The following is a 21,772-nucleotide window of genomic DNA, read 5'->3' as shown; positions in this document are numbered from 1 at the left end:
TGAGTTTAAAAGATCACGTTTCTTTATTTACTAAAAAAGAATATCAATCAGCTAAAACCGCACATCTCCCCAGTGACTTACAGATTTCTCTGCGGAGTTTAAACTCACACTAGGTTAAAAATAGAAGGAGAGAAAGACAAAAAATGACCAATGAAAATAATTTTTCTTTAGTTTGTTCTCAGCTCTTTAAGGTTTCGTCCTCTGATGCTCTAAATCAATTTTATTCTTATCAATTTTTTTTAAACAACATCAAAAGACTGTCTGGAAAGGATTGAGGAATATTGCCAAGTGTAAATGCTAGACAGGTTTGGGTTTCAGGTAGTGAGTTTCACAGCCCTCTGACTGGTTTACTTCTGTGCTGGCTTTTGGGCTGTTTGTGATGGGTTTTCCAACAACCTGTTGCACATACTAGCATGATAGAGAGATGACTTCAAGCTTAGTTTCTTTCAGGTAGATCTTAATGCGTACTTCTCACAGATGAAATATTTCCAACTGCTGCAGTTGGCGGAAGAAAGGATCTTGTCTTTGAGGTATCCACACACCTGGTTAGTTGATGGGGGTCCCTGTGCTGGCGACCTGGAGAGGCAAGAAGTCAGTGCATCTGAGGTTAAGCATGGGGCTTATGGGGATGTTCTCCTGGGCAACAGAACGAGAGATGCACAGCTTTTTGTTTTGTTTTAATCTGTCACCCTCCTGCGATAGTTTTGTCCTCTTTCTTCAAAAACAGAGCTATTTTCTCTCAATAAAAGATGTGAATATTATTTCAACAAGCAGCATATTTAAAAAAAAAGTTTGGTTACACAAAGATAGGCTCTAATTTCAAATCTCTTTTCTGACTCTTAATTCTCAAAATGTGAAAGCACCTGATTCCTTTGACCAGTCTCCTCAGTTCTTTCTGAAAACTTAATATGGAAATTGCTTAGTGATTACTATAATCGCTTGCCCTTAGCCCTCTCTAGCCATTAAATGGTACAAAGGGGATGTGCCTGATTACATGATTGCATAATATTGTTCATTCAGACTCTCTAATTTTGATGTGAGTGTCCTGGAGGGTAATGACAGAGGGGCTGAGAAGGTTCAGGGACAGAGAGGTTTAGAAGCCATGTAGCTACTCTTAAATTATCTTGGCTTTGATTCCAATCAGAAGCCTGAAAAATTATCACCCTGGTTCTGTCTCCTGGAGGAAATGTAAGGTATAAAATCAAATGAACCTTTGAATTCCCTTATGTGTCTAACTCCCCTTGGACCGTTTCCCTCAGAGACTTACAGGTCAGGAGCAGGAGGAGAGCCATCCTGCCAAAGCCAAGGTTGGCTGGGCCCATCCTGAGACAGTCCCACCCAGTAATCATAGTTGCTTTTGGTCTTCCTCAGGCTGCCAGTGATAAAGTCCTATAAAAAAAATAAGACCTGAGCAGTGAACTGAGAGAATGAGAGGAGAAAGAATCCCAGAAAATCTAAACACACACACAAGCCCAATAAACTACCATGAAATATAAAGTGTGGTATTTTGCCTACACAGAAATAATTGGAACTTGAGAGCTGGAGAAAGGGGTGGAGGTTAAAGGAAAGGATACTTATTTTTCCCAGTTGCTAAATGATCAATGTGATGTTAAGGGTTATTGAAAAAAATAGGTATCTGGCATCAAAATAGTTTTAACAGATTCAGAATTTGGTAGACAGTATATGTCTTTCCCAGGATACTTCAAAGTGAGAAATAGTTTAGAAGATTCCAGAAGCAACTTAACTGTATGCGTATTTTGTTAGAAGAAATATTTCTAACTGTTGTCACTAAATTTGCACAGAAAAATTAGTGCAAATCCATAATCATAATAGGTGAGTCCAGCTTGCCTTGGTTTACTGCATGCATATCCTTACCAAGTTGTTCTCTATTATTCTTATAGAAATGAACTTTGACTAATTACTGAATATAGAAGGCATACATTTTTAATAAATTCAGAAATGTGTAACGTGTATTCTACTTCACACACAACTTACAGGTCAAATGATTTCAGGGGAACATCTTACTGTTTGCTCATTAAGATTTTAGTAAACTAGGTTTAATGCCAATTAAGCATTTTATTTGGCAAATGCTTATTTTCAGAGAACATTCCATTTCGTGATGTCACCTCACTGTTTATACTTCTACGTTTCCTGGATAATTGCAAAATTACAATAGGTTATTATACTTCCCTACAGCAATGAAAATTATAAATTTAAAACACATGCAATTGTAATGTATGCATATCTTGGAGTGGATTAGCATGTCACAAAATGGCAATGTCCTTTCCCCTTTTTGATTACCAAAGTTCATAGAATTAACATATTGTCCTCAATTTCTAAATAGCCATTCCGTTTTTTGTTTCTCCAATTAATAGGGAAACAAACCATGTTAATTACTACTTTGTGTTCAACTCTTCTTTTTCAATAAATATACTATGGTTAGGGAGTATCAAGGAACTCTATTTTATGAGAATCAGTCCTTTTTTTAACGTATAATATGGTATTTTCAGAATGATATGAAACCATAAAACAGTGTTTACCATTTCTTCTTTGGTGTCTATTTGTAGAAGATTAGAACATTCCTCTAAACAAGCCTCTTGACTGGCGAGCCAAACTTTCCAGTTTTCAAAGACATGGTAACAGCTTTCTCCATTCTGAATCCAGTTGTCTGGACAAGGGCCGTGCTTATGGGCTTTGAATATAAACATTTTATTAAAGTTATTATTAAAATGTTAGTAGCACATCCCCTCAAATGACCCCCTTGTATCTCTCTCAGTAAAGCTGAACTCTAACTGAACGGTTCATGTGATACAGTGCTTACCAATTTCAGCTCAAAGGAATTTGAATTTGGTAAGGAGGCTGAATTTGGTAAGATTTATATAATTATTTCCCAAATGTGATAGGTCTCTAAGAATTAGTTCAAGATAAAATTAATTGGGGAATATCTTTTCCTAAATTGTTCCTCTTCTATAATAATTGGTCTGATTAATCTACTTTTATAAATCTTTCCTCTCTTTAACTTTACATCATTTATAGTCTTCATTTGTTTGCTTATTGTTTCATGTCTGTTAATCTTACTGAACCAATTTAATTGAAATGTACTGAAACTGAGCCATTAGGTGAGCAGAATAATAAGCCTCAAGTTGATGTTTAAATTCTGGGAGTTAAACATGAAAATATTCCTTAAGGAGCAATTTGAAAATATGTAGGTGAGGAAAACTGAAGAAAAACACAAGTGACCAATATGTTTATTTTCAGGCGTTGATGTAACTAAGAAGTGAGCCATAATGTTTAAACAGTTTTACAGAACCTATCTTAAGAGAGAATGTATTCACAAAAGAGAGATGTTTAAATGTGTAAAAGAGGAAACAAAGAGTAAAAATCTGACCAAGTGTTTCTGGCACAGTTTTATAGAGGCAAAGACGCAGAAACTTCCAGAACTCTAGTTTCTAGAGAAAAACCTTCTGCTAAGGGTTACAAATAATTCATTATCAGTTTCCAAGGCCCAGGTGTCAAGTTACTGAAGGTTCTTCAATATCCTTTGCTTGGAATACGTTCTAATCAACGTCTTGAATATTGTTAAAGTTGTAGCATAAGTGGTGTTGACAATGCCAGTTGATAGTAGAGAACACGGTGGATTTGTTGGTCTCCAAAATGGATATTGTCACTGATTTAAGGTTGATGGCTCAGAGGTATCCATATCTCATGCTTGCAATAGTCTGTTATATTTAAAAACATTGCTGTCTTTTTAAACATTTACTTGACTAAATTTCAATTAGAAGAAGCTATGGTAGGTTTTTGACCTCTCTCATTAACGGTTACGTAAATGTTATCCACTACAGGGAAGTTAATTCTCTAAATTATATGTGTGAGTGTTATCAAATGCTGATTCAGTAACAATAGAATACTTGATACCCTATTAATAGGTAGAAATAAATGCTTATAAGGTATAAAAAAGATAAAACTTATGTAACTTACTAGAATTTTTTAAAAGAGCTGAATCCTGCGTTGTTACAATTTTTGTAAATACCCTAATTTTCAAAATGAATTTTCTGCTCAAAGAGTTATCTAAATTTGAGTCTAGAGCAATATCTAAACTAAATAAATTGAGGAATTTGGAACTATAATTAAAGATACACTTATAAATTTGCATGATGGGATAAAGCATGGAATGTTATTTCTTTAAAAAAATCTTACCTGCTAATCTTACACATTCCATTTTGACATCTGACTGTATATTTTCCTTATCTGCATTTCTTGGAACCTCAGTATTTTCCACATGCTATTGATATATATAAGAGAGACTGAACTGAAAAGCAGATCAAAATTATGTCTCTCCTATTATAAAATCCTGACTACAATTTTAGGGAATAAAATGTGTCACCTTTTTTTTTTTTCTTTAAATTGGTGTACACATTTGTATCTGCACAGTGGGAGCGGATTTTATATCAATTACCTGAATGGAAAGAGTTTTGCATCAAGGTTTGACAACATTGCATCTGGAGGCGATGGTTTCTATTCCATCGTGTGCAGTTCAGCAGGGCTCTGTCCTGTTGGATGAGTTCTTCTTGCTGCTTCCTTGAAACAGTGGACACCTGGAACACTTCAAACCATAACAATCAGATAAAATGCGGACATATAACAAAGTAATCCTTCAACACAGACTAAAGAGTGCTACAAATTACTGATGATATTTGAGACTAAAAATGACAAATGATGCACAGTAGAAAGGGTCTTTGACATCCCTGCTTCCTTATTCACCCAATCCCAGCCCCTGAAAGTGGTCAGGTTTACCAATTTTTAAAAAAATTCTTCCAGAGATATTTTGACATTTACCAGCAAATAAACATAAAATCCCTTCACTTTACACAAATGGTAATAATCTTTTTACATGGCTTTTCATCTTTTACCACTTAAAATATATTTTGGACATAATACTATGTTAGCACGCAAAGAGCTTTCTCATTCTTTTGTTATATAGGATTCTATTGAATGGATGTACTGTGATCCATTTTAATAATTCTCTACTGACTTTTAGACTATTTGTAGTCTTTTGGTATTACAGAAATAAGTATTACTGTCGTAAAGAACCTTGGTTATACATAATTTCACACGCGTGCAAATATATTTGTAAGATAAGTTGATAGGTCAAAGTTCTTGTGCATTTAAATTGTGTTAGATGTTTCCAAATCACCTTCCATGTATGCTGATGCAAATTGTATGGGAAACCCTTAGTTTTCTCTTCTGTGAGCCTTTCTCCTGTGCATCTTCTTTGCTTTTACACCACCACCATCCCTACACTGCTGACACGGTCACCAAATGTGTGGTCCCCGCCCCCCTCTTCCATACACCATCTAATTCAGCTCTGACACTAGCTTCCTGGAAATAGTGTCAGATCCCACAGGTCAAGGGCTCAGACCCACAGGCTGTAACGATACGCATACATAAAAGCTATGTGTGGCGTGTAATCTGTCCACCTGTAGATTGCTTTGAAGATACCCGTTCGTACTTACACTTGAGACCCAAGAAAATGGAGGTTGCTAATGAGCCTGTGCAGAAAATACACAAAAGCACCACCGCCAGACACCATGCTCCTAGACAAGGAAAAGAGACAATGAAATGGAGTTTGAGAAAGTAGATGAGTGATGTGGGTCAGACTAGGACTAGACCGAGTGAAATAAGGAATTAACAGTAGCCATTCCTCCTGGAGAATCGCTGAAGCCTCATAACTGCGTGTTAACAGGAAAAAGTGAACTCAGACTCTTCGAAATGCAAGTGATAACTTGCGATACACTTGACTTGGGAAGATGCCAAATTGAACAGCATTAGTAATATACTTCTGTTACCCTTACATGGCACCACAAACTTAGTAACCAGTTAGATGTAGCCTCTCCCAACAATCTTTCCGAGATGATGGCAAGCCAGGCAGCAGGCTTTAATTTCTGAGAGCAAAGATGCCGTCTCAAATCTCTTCCCCTCTTGTCAGTGTCGCTTGGCTGTGATTGGTTCAAAGGTATTTCCCTTTAAACATATGATTTTGGATGAGGATTTTTTTTTTTAAGGTAACATTTGCAACTATTCAGGAAGGGAAACTGAGAAACGTGTGTTTTTTTTATATTCTTTTTAAAAATTTTTCTTTAATTGAAGTACAGTCAGTGACAATGTGCCAATTTCTGGTGTACAGCACAATGTCCCAGTCATGTATATACAAACACATATTTGTCTTCATCGACTTTTTCATTAAAGGTTATTACAAGATATTGAACATAGTGCTATACAGAAGAAGCTTTTTAAAAAATGTATTTTTATATATAGTGGTTAACATTTGTAAATCTCAAACTTTCAAATTTACCCCTTCCCACACCATTTCCTCAGTAACCATAAGATTATTTACTATGTCTGCAAGTCTGTTTCTGTTTTGTAGGTGAGTTCATAGTGTCCTTTTTTGTTTCTTTTTTTTTAAAATTCTGCATATGAGTGATATATGGTATTTTTCTTTCTCTTTCTGGCTTATTTCACTTAGAATGACAATCTCTAGTCCATCCATGTTTCTGCGAATGGCATTATTTTATTCTTTTTATGGCTGAATAGTATTCCATTATATAAATATACCACAACTATATTCTTAATGCTAGACAGAGAAAAATGCATGAAATGTTATCTTTGCATAGTTTGGTAGGCTGACTAATGCCCCTGCCCAAGATGCCTATGTCCTAAGCTCTGACACCTATAGATGTTACCTTATGTGGAAAAGGAGACTTTAAAGATATAACTAAGTTAAAGATCTTGGGATGGGGAGATCATCCTGTTTTATCTGGGTCATTACAAGTGAGATGTGGATCAGAGGGACAGACTGCCTTATGATGAAGGGAGTAGAGAGACATTTGAAGAAGTTCTGCTGATGTCTTTAAAGATGAAAAAGGAGCCATCAGTCAAGGAAAGCAAGAATGCAGCTCTAGGAACTGGAAGATGGAGAATGAATTGTCCCCTAGAACCACCTCTAGGGAAGGTAGCCCCATGACACCTTGGTTTCAGGCCATTTTGGACTTCTGACCTGTAGACCTATAAGAAAATGAATTTGTGCTGTATTAAGCCCCTACATCTATAGTAGTTTATTACTCAAACAATAGAAAACTAATAGAAATATTAAAGAATATAGAACTGATCCAGGCTGATGAGAGTTGGCCAGTTTTTTCAACTTATGTTTTCTCTTTTTTTGTCCCTTAGTATTTATCAGATAATTTGCAGAGTGTTTCACTGTGGGAACTAAAATTATACAAAATATATAATTTCTTTCACTTATTTTCCAAATCCAGGGATTTTTCTGTCTTTCCAGCAAGCAAAAGAGAGAAAACCAATGTGTTACATATTTATCAAGTCCATCTCTCTTTTCCTTTTTCAACTTTACCTACCCCTCCTTCACTTCACTTCATTTTAATATTAGCACATTCCGCACATGATAATACTCTGAAGTGAGGAATGTCAGATTAGAAAAATCTCTTGGTCTCATTGTAAAGCAGTAACAAACGAAAGCCCATAAACCACAAGGTCTTGGTCTGAATCACTGGAACTGATTACCTGAATTTTTGGTGGAAGACCGATGCTTCTGGTAAGGGCTTGGTGTCGGATTATCCCACTGAAGAGAGGTGTATGTTTCATCCTCCTGCATGTCTGAGATGCTCTGACAGGCGGGGCAGTCCACTTGAAAGGCTGAGACAAATAACTCCTTTTGTAGTCAGGAGCAGATTAATGAAAGAACTGAAATTAGCTGCCTTTTCACACCAGTGGGGAAATATACTTGAGTTTAAGGAATAGAACAGGTGTATCTTCATCCAGAAAGCAGAAGTTTATGAAGTTTAAGCCAAAGCATAACTTGGTAAAGAAGGAAGTGAGAAAGAAACTGAACTCCAAATGGCCAATGATAGAAGTTTATTGTTCTGGATTCTACAATGCCGCAGAGGTTGAAGGTGATAACACTGGATTGCTGTTAAGATGGAAAGGCTAGAAGCGCAAAGAATGACCTTGAGGACAAAGGTAAGCCCATTGCTGATGTTGGGCAAACCAGTGCATAAGGACTTGTAGATCTCTGTGTTTCCCTAAATGAATGTACACACTGTATTAACTGGGCTGATGCAGCTGCTGGGACAAATGAACCTCAAAATACCAGTCATTTAACACAATCAGAGTTTATTTCTCACACACATAAAATTTCAGCTCTAGTAATCCTGGTCAGGGGGCAGTTTTTCTCCAAATGTGACCCCAGCTCCTTCTAACCTGTGAGTAATTAAAGTCTCGTAGTTCCAGCCATTGAGGGGGAAAAAAAGAGGTGGCAAATTCACATTTGCTTCTTGAGCCATAACCTTGAAGTACCACGTGCCACAGCCACATCCACTAATCTAATGCCCATGTTTGGATCTACAGGTTGGTCCTGATAAATATAATTTTTGCCTTTCTAAGACACTTTCCCTCTAGAAGGGAAGTATGAATTATTTAGTGGATAGAGGGCCATTTGGACCACATCCTATGACTACGGCACTGGTATTGATTTTTGCTTATTTTTTGGGGTGGGTAATTAGGTTTCTTTGTTTATTTATGTTTTAGAGAAGGTAGTGGGAATTGAACCCGGGACCTTGTGCATGTTAGGCTTATATACCGCTTGAGCTATACCGCTCCCCGCCCCCCCCCCCCCCCCGGCACTGGTATTGATAACTTTGATACTTGAATCATCATTCTTATATTGGCCATTTGTCTTTATGGCTGAAAGTCATGTCTCAGTAATGTACAGTCTGCAGATCCCAGCAATCTGCAAGACTCTCTTTTGTTTCAGTGTCTTACTGGTCCATCACTGACCTCTGTAGTGGGAGAAGACAGATGGCACACTTCAGGGGCAATCTGAAGGCGTTTAACAAAGATGCTCCTACAGAGTCCTGGGAAGGATTAAGGGAACCAAAAAGGGCAGTGAAATATGAGTTGAGAAGCTATGATCACCCCCCATGTCTGAAGGGTTAAGGGGGAGGTGTTTATTGGAACTTTGTTTCTTGTCTGACAAGGACCATGGCCTGAGGTGTAGACCATGAAGCCTCTGCCAAACAATGGCAGGGTAGGACAGAGCCAGGGGCATAAACACCCTTGATCACCACCGCGTTTGCCCAGATGCTGCTGTACGTCTGAGTTCCGCCTCCCAAGGCGCAGGGTGGGACCGAGAGGACCTCCAGCGGCAAATGGAGACCATCCAGCAAGTCTTCCAAATATTTCATATGATTTTCATGGGACCTGAGATTCTGACATGGAAAATAATGTGACCTAACTCCCTGTCACCTTTACAACGGAATGCTTTCTATCTTGAGGTGAAGAAGAGGAAGAAAGCACTAGCACACCGAACGTGCAGCGAGTAACATCGGGAACTCAGAAACGGAAGCTGCCGTTCATTTCCAGGTGCTCGCAAATTCCATCAGCACTAACTGTCAGTCTCAGAAGGAGCTGTTTTCCCCAGTACAGTATATTCTCTGATAAATTTATTTGTGTGAAACACTGGGCTCTCCCATACTAAAAGATTAATATGTCACTTGTGTTATTCTTGCTGTTTTTAATTATACTACCTTATTTATTATTCATTATATCCCAAGCGCTGGTTCCAAGGGCTTCGACATGAATTATTTTGGTTCTCACAACAGCTCAACGAAATAAGCACTACTGTGAGTATGTTGTAGCTGAATTGCAAATTGAGGCACAGAGAAGTCGAAGCATTTAGCAAAGTTCACTTATGCAGTTAAGCAGAAGTGTTAGTATGTAAACTAGGTGGTCTGATCACAGAACCTGTGCTGTTAAAATCTATGTTATTCTGATTTCCTGTATAAGATGCTTTTGGTATGAGTACCAGAAAAAAAAAAAAAAGAATCTTTGTAGATACAATTTAATTGGTTTACATTTTTGAAATGCATTTTCGAAGTGCCCTCCAATGTTATTCTTTGAAATTTAGTTGTGTCGTAGTGATCTAAAATATATGCATTTCCATTCAGAGGGGAGATGAAACACTAAATTCCAGAGAGATGGCTGATTTTTGGATGATTTGCTGAATTATTAGTTCCTATTTGTTTTCTCTAAATAAACAAGTAAAAAATAGGAAAATAACAGAGTACTGTGCCCCCAAAACCCAGATCTCGGGACCTTTGAAGTAAAAGCAGGATCCATGATATTTCTGTTTTTTTTTTTTTTTCTCAGCTCCCTAAATCTGCTTGTTTACTGCTAGTCTAAAATAGAATAGATTCACATGCCTTTGGATGTCAGTGCACAAAGCTATAGAAGTCATACATATTTGCTGAGTATTTATCACATGCTTGGTACTCTGCTCAAGGCTTTACATGATTGTATTAAATGATCCTCACAGCCCCTTATGAGCAAGGTAGCAATAAACTCATTCCATGTGTGAAGAAACCTGAGTTTTAAAGAGACTAACCAACTTACCAGACACCAGATAGGGAGTCGGTTCTAAAGTAATGTTTCTCAACATTAAAGATGGCTTGTATCAGAATCAAGCAGGGGTGCTCATTAAAAACACAGGACTCTTCGTCCTCAGCCCCCCAGCTGAGAGCCATATGTGTTTGTGTTTCAACATCGACGTTTTCATAAGCACCTCGGCTGAGATGTTTGAGAATCGTGTTCACACATTTTACTACCACTGATCGCAGGAGAAAGAATACTTTCCGGAAGGCTGTGAAAAGAAATGAAATTTTTGCCTATTATCCTGTTAAAGGGTGCCTCTCCACATATCTCTAAATACTTCACGAGTTACTCGGCAGAAACCAAACATAGAACTACCCGGAAAGGAACGAGATAAAGCATTTGTGTTTGCTGCTCAACTAGCCCGCAGGCCTTGTTCAGAAGCATTTACTCAGTTTAAAACCCCATCAGTTTTCTTGCAAGCTTTATTCTCCTTCTCTTGGACAGAAAATGACTGCTGCTGGGTCTGACCAAAGGCGGACCTGGAATAGAAGTTGTGCTTGCATAGTGTTTCACTGGTTGCTGGGCTTTCTAACGAGCTACCTCGCACAATGAGAAGCAAGTATGTTTCCGTTTCCTGTGAGGAGGGAGCTGTGTTTGATGGCATAGAATAGAAAACGGGAAAGTCATGGTGTTTGCTTTCCCGGAGTTTCTGAGATAATTAATACTCTGAAGCTTTATTTTAGGTTGTGGAACTGTGAGGCATACAAGGCAGGTGTTATCCTATTTTATTTTATTTTTCTCCCCTTCATGGAGGCACTGGGGATTGAACCCAGGACCTCTTGCACACTGAGCATGGGCTTTACCGTTGACCTATACCCTTCACCTCCAGGTAGTATCTTATTTTAAATATAAGAAAATGGAAGAGGTTACCTGACTGCTTCATGGTTGTACTTGAGTTTAGTAATCACATCATCTAAACTATTCTACTGATTCCAAGTTTAGTATGCCTTCCACTACCTTATGCTGTCTTTCAAGCTTAGGTATTTTGCATAGTCTCAAAGTTAGATACTTTGCACAGTTCAAGTCATTTAAGCCCTAACCTTCTTGTTTCAATGTAAAATGTATGTGTTTATATCTAAACATGCAGTGAATCATAGTAAGTTGAGATAATTAGGAATAGAAGACAAGAAAAATGAAAATTAATGGAAACAGAACAATTGGGAAACAAAGGATCAACTCACAGACCAGCTTCTGGATGTATTAAGAAGGTACTAAGTTATTCCTTAGCATAAAGGGCTGTATAAAGAAGGGGGTAAGAGGGTGCTGGTCGGAAAGATAATGTAAAGATGACTCCAAGGGGAATAAAGGGAAAAAATAAGCAATTTTGTGGCTAGTGATTCCTTCTTCCAGATCTTTTATTGTCCAATCAAGCCCTTGCCTGTGACATCTTGCCCATCACTTTGCATTAGAGTAGTTGGTCCAGCTTGGCCCTACCTGCCTTCCTCTCACACATAAAATAATGCTTGTTCTCACAGAAGGTGGGGTGAATTTTCCCATTATGAAAATAAGCACAAGTCATATTTCCCATTTCGCTTCCAGAAAGCTTAAACCTGTGAATGCAAAAGGTAGAATTAGTTCCTTTGAAAGTGAAATAATCAACATCCAGACTCTGTATGTAGTATTTTGTTGCACAAAGTAGACACAAGAAGTATGGAGGAAAGCAACACTCAGATCATTGGGAAACTTCCAATCTGCTTGGCAGTAGGATGCATGCACAGTTGAATGGCTCAACAGAAATTTAACATAGCATAAGACTAAGCAGCACATGAACAGTAGGTACCGCAGGAGTCCAGAGGAAAAGACGGATGGGGATCCGAAATGATGAGAAAGGCTTTAACTTTTCATCTAACATCGTACTTTAGTTCTGTCTTGAAGGAAAGGTAGGACTGAGATAAACAGAGAGGAGCTCCTACAGGGGGCCCTATAGGCGAGTAGCTGTACATTATGGAAATGAGCTCAAGGGAAAGTAAGTTGATTAAATATTTTGGACATGAGGATCTAGGCTGTAGGGTAGCAGATATAAGACAGCTCCCCACTACACAGCTATGACAAGAGGACAAAGGATGTATATTTATTAATTCATTTGCCAAATATGTATGGGATACCTACTACGTGTCAAGTTTGTTTTATGTGCTGATGATAAGAGTGATAAAGACAAGGTCCTTTCTACTGGGAAACTTACGTTAGAGTGAGACACTGTTGGTAAGAATCTAACCAATAAATAGAAGATTTCAGAGAGTGGTAAGAGTGATGAAGAAACTGAACAGTGTGATAGGATAGACTCGAGTGGAGGTGGTGGAGGGAGCCTAACCTAGTTTGGATAATTAAAGTTGGTCTCACTGAGGAAGTGATGTTTAAACAGAGACTTGAGCCACAAGGAGGAGCCCGTCAGGGAGTTCCTGAGGCGGAGCATTCTAGAAGGAAACAGCAAGTACAAAAGCCCCTAAGACCACAAAATGTGTTTCATTTTTTGGAAGAAAAGAGGGGTCACCAGGATTCCTGCCATATTGTGAACGAGGTGAAGTGTAAGGTCTATGAAGAAGCTTGCTTGTACTTGTGGTATTCTTGGCCCCCATAGTAAGTATCTGTTGAATACATTAATTAAACATTAAAGTAATGATCAGATTGTAAAGGTTTTGGTTATCAGTTTGAATTTTAACTGGAGAGATACTTTACAAGACAAACAAAAGGTGATTAGAGATTGGGATGCCATATTGGGTAACTCAGTGTAATTGGCCCCTCTGCCCGAATTGAATGTAGAAAGATGGAGATTTTTGACAGGAGCAGTGGAATCACCTTGTGATTGATAATGTGCCTGATTCGTGGAGACCCCTATGGCGAGGTAAAATGATACTGAAGAGTCAAAAGAAGCCTCAAAGTAGTAACACTCAACCATAAAATAATGAGGATGGTAATTTTGTACTAAAAATATGTGAAGAGAGTCAGATCAAACTGAAAAAAAAAAAAAAACCAACCCTCTCACATAAAATATTCCAATCATAAAGCTGAGGGTAGAAATGAGAAATGAATGGGAAAAAAATACCAGGAATAGAGGTGGACTGTGACTTAGATAAAGAGCAGAGGGACAGGAGAGTAGGGAAAGAAGACTCTTATTACGGGTGTTCTCCTGTTAGGATCAGGGTGGGAGTGACTCAGCCAGTGCTGAGGTAACACGCAGTGTGATACGGAGCCACCTCCCCACTTTTGAGCAACTTGCACTCAAAAGGCTAGAGGATCTCAGGAATAGAAATTTCTCGTTGTGCCTTGTATTCTGAGTGTCCAGTGACTTACATATTTTTGGAGGGAACTGAGCCATCTTCCCACATCCAGACGTCCCTGGAGTTCTGGCGGGACAATCCAACCCAACGAATCAATACAGTCCTGCTAGTGATGTATTGCTATTGCAAACACAAATAAATATAATAGTCAGAGTGCTTCTACAGTTCCTGTAATGACATAAAGGCAAAGCTTCATGGTAAGATCCTGGATACAAAAAATTAGATATGTGTCTATTTTAATATTTATTAATTATAGTTGATATTTAGAATTGTACATGTAGGATACAGGGGAAAATCTGTACACAAGATAGTTGATATTCTAGTCATCCTGTGTGTTTATATTCCATCAGTTGAAGATTAGAATAACAAATAAAGTACCAAATATGTCTCCTAAATGAAATGGATGGTAAACAACTAGAGAAGGAAAATGATTTTAAAAAAATACATTGTTTGTGAATCTTATATTCTCTAGAAACAAGCTCTCCTTGCTTTGGTTTCATTACTTAGCTTGCCCACAAAATCTTATATATTGGAGTATTCATTTGCTTTCATTTACTGAGTAAAAGAGAATTATATGATGTCTTGCTCAAAGGGATTTACAAATGACATACATCTACTTCTTTCTACTTAGAAATTATCTTTATTTACTCTACTGTATACAATACCAGTTTGTTTTGTTCATTGCCTCTTGCTCCAACTGGAATATAAGTTCCATAAAGTTAGAGAGTTTTGTATGTTTTATTAATGCATAAGTTCAGGTCCTGGAATAGTTCCAGCACATATTTGTTAAATTAATGGATGAATGAATCAATCAGTCAATCTATGAGTAACAAAATTAAAAGGAAGTCAAATGTTCATGTACCATCATATGTCTCCCCCCAAAATAAGTGAAGACACATCCTTGGCAGACCTGTGAAACACAAAATGGCATTCTATAAAAGATTTTGTGAGTCACTGATTTCTTAAAGCTTTAATTTATCTGTCACCTTTCTGTTAATTTATGTTTTTTTTCTTTAAAATACATCCACATTATCTACTTCACTGCAGGACCTGACAGACAAAGGCTGCTTGAGATTCAACTCTTCTTTATTTCTCAAAAATAACATTACTTCCTCTTTAAGTTGTAAATCTGCAACCTGGTATCAGTAATAAGATTCAAAACATATGTAGTCTCAAACTGATCTCTTTGTAATAGAATTGAGATTTTAAGGCACTCTTTTTATTTTGGGTGATTGAAAAGAAGTGAATTTGTTTCTCTGAGCATCTTCTCTGTGAGTGTGAGCCCACACACAGAGTACGTATGCGGTACAGCAAGTTAGAATAACAGGGCACACAAATGAACATGAATGTCACTGGGCTGACTTCCTCATGTCTGCTCCATCCTGGCTATTCCAGCCCTCAGGAAGGTGCAGGCCAATTCTGCAAATCATCTATAACAGTTGAATATGACTTGCCTGAATATTTGAATTCTGCTGACTCTCTGTATGCATATAGCCCAAGTCCTGACCTTCTATTCCAATTTACATTTGCTTTCATTTTTAACATGCGAAGTCATGAATCATTCCTGCGCTAGAAATTATAAGAAAATAACAATAAATAATTTCTGCCTTTTAAAAACTATGTTTTGATAGACTGTTACTGGGTTGAAGGGAGACTCCAAGGCTTGGTTCCTGGCTTGCTTCCAGGATTTATGGAAAGAAAAGCTATATTCAATCGTAAAAGGAGAGTGCAGCAGATGGTGTGGATGTATTTTGTTTGAAAAGAGAGCTTTCGTTAGAAGCTGTCAAAGAGGAAAATGTGGAAGAGCAGACATGTTTAGTAGAAAATTTTCAACTGAAATCCTGTGTTGTGCCAACGAGATTTGTTCTCCAGACTATCTGGGAGAGCTTCTGAAAAGATGGCGTTTGCATGATGGTTCGTTCAAAGTGTCAACAACTTAGCAAGAACTGAGAAGGCTTGTAATACTGGGATAACACTGTTGTTTATGCTTTGCAATCATATTGAGTTTCTTTGCACTTTCAGATTCTCTTTTTGAATTAGTAAACAGAGCTAAGAAGCCAAGAAATGATCTTAACTCTTGTTGCTGAGGTAAGACCAGAAATCAAACTCTCATTCACTCTATTTCAGCATTTTCTACTCCCCAGTGTTGTAAACGGGAGGACCTAAAAATGTGAAAAAATAAAAGTCGAATATTTTATTTGAAATCTGTCTCCTTATGATTCCAAAATACTTGACACAGAAATCGCCTTACCAGGACGTCCTGACTGGCGATCTTCAGGAGAGTGGCGTTCGTGTCAGCGCAGTAGTTCTTACTCTCTGCCCATGTCAAGTTGTGCCTGAAGAAACCATAGCAACTGTCTCCGTAATACCTCCAGTTTGTGTCACATGGGCTGCATTTATGGCCTTAAGGAGAAATCAAGCAGAGGATCTCTTTCATTCTGAGTCAGGCTGACTTTTTCCTCTTATTCAATGTTTCCTGCAGAACCTCAAGATTCTCTACAGGGTGCATCACAAAAGCTCCAGAGTTAGGGGAGGTGAAGAGGTGACGGAGCCATACTCACTCTGCTTTTGTCCTGATTGTTTTATTAAATCTTGGCAGAACTTCTTTGCTAGTTGTTGCAGAGTTCCTGAGAGATTTTCGTTCTCGGCTTGTAAGTAGTTTTGCTGCGTGACAGCTAGGTGGAAAAATTAGATGATACTTTGTAATCAGGATAATGAGGATGATGCAGAAAAAAAAGAAAGCCCTCTCAATGAACTTTAAATTCAGTAGAGTTATCACTCTGAAATGTTTACTAGGTGCTTATGAGTAAATGAATGGGCTCAGGGTAAAGTATAAAGAACAAATTAAGAACCACGCAGAGCTGACCCCCAGGGTTTTCCAAAAGACTGGGACCTACTTGGAGGAGACAATCACAAGCAAGAAAATGCCGTGATCAAAGCAGCTGTTTTGACATTTCCCTGAACACAGATTTCTAAGCACGTTTCGCAAAGCGAGTGACCTCTGTTCCGGTTTTCAGAAACTAAAATATCCATTCACATAAAATATACATATTGATTTCTTGTTATGCTCAAAGTACTGTGATAAATCAAAGATAGTGAATGAAAGTTTCCAAAATATCTTATTAAAAAAAACAAGTATACAAACAAGTAACAATTATACAAATGATAATGTGCCATTAGAGGGCTTTTAGAATTATAGGAAGAAAAATATTTTTAAATTAGATGGGATATGACCTGTCCCAGTGGAAGTAAATACATTCCATTAAAAATACGGGAAGGGGGGCATTTCAGGAAGAGGGACTGGAACGAGTAAAATCTCAGGCAGGGGGACAGACCGTTTATTTGTGAAAGAGAAAATTCCATGTTGGCTGGATCTTAAGGTGCATAGAATAGAGAGGGAAAAAAAAAGTTGCAAAAGATAGCCTGGATTTATACTGAGGAGGATCTTAAAGACCAGCTTAGGGTTCTTAAAAATAATTTTCATTAATTAAAAAAATCTAAAAGATCGTTTTAATCAGAAGGTAAATGTCGGAGCTCTCCTTTATTGAGCACACCTTGGCAGCTAGGTAGAAGATACTTGGAGTGGCGACAAACAGACGAACGGTAACAATTAAGCTCACTGGCGTACACCAGGCAGACACTGAGATACTGCCTCCCTCAGATCAAATCACTGGGAGTAAGCCAATACTTACACATAATTCCCAGAGCCACCAGCCCAATAACCATCCCCAGGCAGAAAAGCAGCAGACTCAAAGCCATCACACGCCAGGAAGAGGAGGCGGCCGGGTCGACTGTGGGCAGACAGTTAAGCCGTCAGGGAGCACGCAGTGTGACACGTCCCTGGGGCAGCACCATCCCGTCCCTGCCCGCTTGGGATTTTCCAGGCGCTATAAACAGCTTCACTGGCACACCTTGCCTTTGCTCCCTTGATCATCAGAGGTAAACACAACCCACTCCATCCCCACTCCTGCTGGACTTCTCTCTGAGTCAAAACATCACTAGCTGTTCAGGTCTCGTGTACATGTCTTTGTTTTGTTTTATGCCTACCCCTACAAATAACTGCGTTTATAAGCAACAACTGTAGAATCACACCCCTGTGCTGACATCTTAGAAAGTGGAGTTTCCAAACATTCTTTCCCCCAACCCCTTGGTTTCTATGCCCTCCAGCGTTTAACTCTATAAGCCTTAATGTAACGTGCCCTGCTTGCATCTTTTGTTGTTTATATTCTAAAGAAGTCTACCTGAGCCTATGTTGATACCCCTCAAATGCAGTAAAGGAAGAAGTCCATTCAGAAAAAGAAAACAAAACTATGCACGCTATCACTAATAGAAAAAAGGAAACCAGAGTGGATCCAGTTCAATCACAATTTTCCAAATTGTTGGCTCTGGGCATTCTTACCTGAAGTGAGAGCTGGTTTTTGACTTTTAACATTTAAGATGACATATCCCTCTTCATCCTGCATGGCTTCCCTTGGACTCCAAGTGATCTCAGGGGTCAATAACTTTGCAAAATGTAGTGTCTGCTCTTAGGGTTCCGACATCTACCAGTCTGCAACCCTCCTCTTGCTGGTAAGGTGGAGCTGTATGAGTTGGGGGTGCATGGTTTTTGTTTTTTTTGTTTTTTGTTTCTTTCCAGGAAGCCTTTTAATAGCTACTCCGAGATACATGGACCTTGGACACAAAAAACCAAAATAATAACTTGCGGTAAAGGACTAGATATGGCATTGGTTTCCTGTTTCCTTATCTTCCCCTCTGAATGAAGTCCATCGTGTGTATCCTTTCAAAGAGCAGAAGTTCATGCTTCATTTTAACCTTAGCGGAGTTTAAATCATCTTGTTTAAATGGACTGATTTCTGGTGAAAATTCATGGATCAAACACCAGTAGATACACTTTAAAGTAAATTTCCAGGAATGGATTTTGGACCTTTGATAACTTTAGCTACAGCCTGAGGGGCTTATGTCTGTATCTGTGTTCTATAAACATATCTCTGCCTTTATTTGAATCTATCAAGTGCTGCTTTCTGGTATTAGAAATATGCTGGGTGAGTGCAGACTCTTGGGGTCAAAGGAGGCCCTGATAACATAAGGCTTAATTCTGCTTCCTCTCTCTACATATCCCCAAAAGTACAAGGTCAGTTGCTCAACAAAAATTAAGCAGAGAACCGCAGGAAAAAGCGATAGATATAACTAACTTTTCCCTCCCTCTTCCCCAATCCGCAGGCTTTGTTAGGTATCTCTCAATCACCCTACAAGGCCTGTCGCCGACGTTGTATTTCAACTTGCATATTTTATTGCTCCCTCTCTCCTTGGCTTAGGAAAGTAGAGCTGAAGAAGGCTTTCATTCCAAATATCCTGATGAGTTTGGATTTGGAATGAGAACCTTTGTTTACTATTTTGGAGATTGAGATAATATTACATAAATTGTCTCTTTTATTTTAAATCAGGTATTTTATTAATTTAATTATGTGTCAGGCACTGAAATTAGTGGTGAGCATTCATGGAGAAAGTCATGGTCCTGGCCCTTGGGGAGCACAGAGTCTTAGATTTTAGCTCTCTAACCTTTACCTTTTAGTGTTTAGAACAACCTTCCCACCCTACCACTCTCCAGTCTCATCGTCTGTCTTTCTTGCCTCATGCTTTTTCATTGCACTTATCACTGTTGGACACACATCAAGTCTTAGGTACATACATTTTTGTCGTGTGTCCCCACAAGAATGTATTCCATGGCTCTAAAATAGTGACTAACAAACAGCACTCAATAGATATTTGCTGAATGAGGAATGAATGAATGTATGTACAGTGGGCATTTTAATCCTAATATTGCACATGTAGGAAGAGGAGTTTAATTTGGGGGCTTTTCTATGATCATGCTTTTTGTTTTCTGTTTCTTATTTTTTTTAATTGACATATAGTTGATTTACAATGTTGTGTTAGTTTCTGGTGTACAGCCCAGTGATTCAGTTTTTTATATATAGATATATACATATATATATGTATATATATATATGTTCCTTTTCATATTCTTTTTCATTATAGGCTATTGCAAGTTATTGAATTTAATTCCCCATGCTAGACACTAGGACTTTTGTGCCTTTTTTTTTTTACATTCAGCATATAAGTGATATCATATGGTATTTTTCTTTCTCTTTCTGGCTTACTTCACTTAGAATGACGATCTCCAGGTCCATCTGTGCTGTTGCAAATGGCATTATTTTATTCTTTTTTATGGCTGAGTAGTATTCCATTGTATGTATATGTATATGTGTATGTGTGTGTGTGTGTGTGTATGTGTGTGTGTATATATATATATATATATATACACACCAAAGTTCTTTATCCAGTCATCTGCAATAGACATTTAGGTTGCTTCCAAAGCACTGCAATAAACACTGGGGTGCATGTATCATTTCAAATTAGAGATTCCTCGAGATATATGCCCAAGAGGGGGATTGTTGAATCATATGGTGATCATATTTTTTGTAAGAAGCATCACTGTCTACCTAGTTTCCAAGTTCCTTCCACTGAACAATGATGTCTTTCAAATTTAGGTATTGTCCAGACTCCATTATCTATGCATAGAGCTGAAGAACCAGTAAAACACGCTATGCTCACAATGGCAAGGAATCAATGCAAACCAAAGAGAACTAGTGGAATGTAAAGTGCTATGGATAAGACTGATCAGTATACAATGATGGCTGGAGGATGAATTAATGTTTTTGTTTTCTTCAGATATAGATCCAGGGCTGGAAATGTTGGATGGTGTGGTAGTTCTATTTTTAATTTTTTGAGGAATCTCCATATTGTTTTCCCTAGTGGCTGCACCAATTTACACCACCAGTGTACAAGTGCTCCCCTTTCTCCATATCCTCGTCAACATTTGTTATTTGCGTTTTTTTTTTTTTTTTTTTTTTGATGATAGCCGTTCTGGAAAGTGTGAGGTGATATATCATCGTGGTTTTGATGTGCATTTCTCTGAGTAGTGAGTAGTGATGTTGAGCATCTTTCCACGTGCCTGTTAGCCATCAGTGTATCTTGTTTGGAAAATGTCTATTCAAGTCTTCTGCCTTTTTAAAAATCAGGGTTTGGGGCTTTTTTTTTTTTTTATATTCAGTTGTATGAGTTGTTTACATATTTTGGCTATTAACCCCTTATCCATCATAAATATTTTGCAAATATTTTCTCGCATTCAAAAAGTTGTCATTTTATTGATGGTTTCCTTTGCTTTGCAGAAGTTCCCACTTTTAAGAGCATCCAGAATAACTTAAGCTTAATTCTGATATAATAATAGTGATACCATTTATTATTGTTTCTATATACTTATATTAATTGCCTTTGTGTTAGGTGTTATACTTATGCCAATTTAACTAACAAGAAAAATAAGGCACAGAAGTTAAGTGGCTTGTCAAAAGTTGCTAGACAAGAGAATGTTGATTCAGGATTTGAATCAATCAGTCTTTCTCCATAACCCTTTATTTTAATCTGGATATTTTATTATCCTGATAGGATGAATATACATTTCAAAATAAATTTTCTTACACTCATCCTATGGCTCCTCCTTGTGGCCATATTCTTCCTTCTGCTTTTATCTTTTCGTTAGGTCTTTGATACCCCTGGATTTAATTTTTATTTTTTTTCCACTCCTTATTGTAAATAACTTTAAATTTATTCCTGTGCTGCCCATTGTTTGAATAGTATCCAATACAGACCCCTTTAAAAGTGTGCTCTGAAACAGGCATAGAATGTGGAAATGGAATAGTCACTGAAGAAAACGGAGTGAGACTACAACTTCCCATCAAGTAAACTCATTATCTCTTCATGTATCCCAGGTGAACAATACTTCCATGTTTAATACCTGTATTCCCTTATTTTCTGCAATGAACAGTATTTTCTGATGGATTTTATTCATGAGAAAGCAGCAAGGGAAGTCAAAGGTGACTCTAAGTTTTGGGCTGATGATAAGTATGAAGTTTCCATTTACTGAAATGGAGAAG

The 21,772-nt window shown here is 37.9% G+C and overlaps 2 protein-coding genes across 3 annotated transcripts; both read right to left on the bottom strand.

The window, feature by feature from the left end:
• CLEC9A (C-type lectin domain containing 9A) lies at positions 1-8,083 on the bottom strand. Its single transcript, XM_010946397.3, has 6 exons — positions 7,579-8,083; positions 5,514-5,594; positions 4,457-4,603; positions 2,541-2,692; positions 1,268-1,389; positions 1-576 (listed from the first exon to the last, which is right to left on the bottom strand). Exons 1-6 carry the CDS (start codon positions 7,667-7,669, stop codon positions 447-449), a joined length of 723 nt encoding a protein of 240 aa, XP_010944699.2. The 5' UTR covers positions 7,670-8,083; the 3' UTR covers positions 1-446.
• A 612-nt stretch (positions 8,084-8,695) lies between these two features.
• On the bottom strand, positions 8,696-18,377 carry CLEC1B (C-type lectin domain family 1 member B). 2 transcript variants are annotated; one of them, XM_045510387.2, is made up of 6 exons: positions 18,181-18,377; positions 17,474-17,572; positions 16,343-16,456; positions 16,033-16,184; positions 13,795-13,901; positions 8,696-12,053 (listed from the first exon to the last, which is right to left on the bottom strand). In XM_045510387.2, the coding sequence occupies exons 1-6, from the start codon at positions 18,242-18,244 to the stop codon at positions 11,909-11,911; spliced, it is 681 nt and encodes a 226-aa protein (XP_045366343.2). In that variant the 5' UTR covers positions 18,245-18,377; the 3' UTR covers positions 8,696-11,908. The 2 variants fall into 2 exon arrangements, with proteins under 2 accessions (XP_045366343.2, XP_074213642.1); XM_074357541.1 differs by lacking the exon at positions 17,474-17,572.
• Positions 18,378-21,772: the final 3,395 nt, after the last annotated feature.

Source organism: Camelus bactrianus, chromosome 34 (genome assembly GCF_048773025.1).
Source record: "Camelus bactrianus isolate YW-2024 breed Bactrian camel chromosome 34, ASM4877302v1, whole genome shotgun sequence".
Taxonomy (NCBI): domain Eukaryota; kingdom Metazoa; phylum Chordata; class Mammalia; order Artiodactyla; family Camelidae; genus Camelus; species Camelus bactrianus.
Note: the sequence above shows the minus strand (reverse complement) of the source record. Positions and strands in the feature narration are given on the sequence as shown.

Coding starts and splice junctions, on each gene's coding strand:
- CLEC1B (XM_045510387.2), bottom strand. CDS start 18,244: ATGCAGGATGAAGAGGGATATGTCATCTTAAATGTTAAAAGTCAAAAA. Junction 16,457..17,473: donor GGTGGCTCTGGGAATTATGT/GTAAGTATTGGC, acceptor TTTTCCACCTAG/CTGTCACGCAGCAAAACTAC. Junction 13,902..16,032: donor TCGCCAGTCAGGACGTCCTG/GTAAGGCGATTT, acceptor TGTTTGCAATAG/CAATACATCACTAGCAGGAC.
- CLEC9A (XM_010946397.3), bottom strand. CDS start 7,669: ATGCAGGAGGATGAAACATACACCTCTCTTCAGTGGGATAATCCGACA. Junction 4,604..5,513: donor CATTTTCTTGGGTCTCAAGT/GTAAGTACGAAC, acceptor TATGGTTTGAAG/TGTTCCAGGTGTCCACTGTT. Junction 577..1,267: donor TCTCCTCCTGCTCCTGACCT/GTAAGTCTCTGA, acceptor TTGCCTCTCCAG/GTCGCCAGCACAGGGACCCC.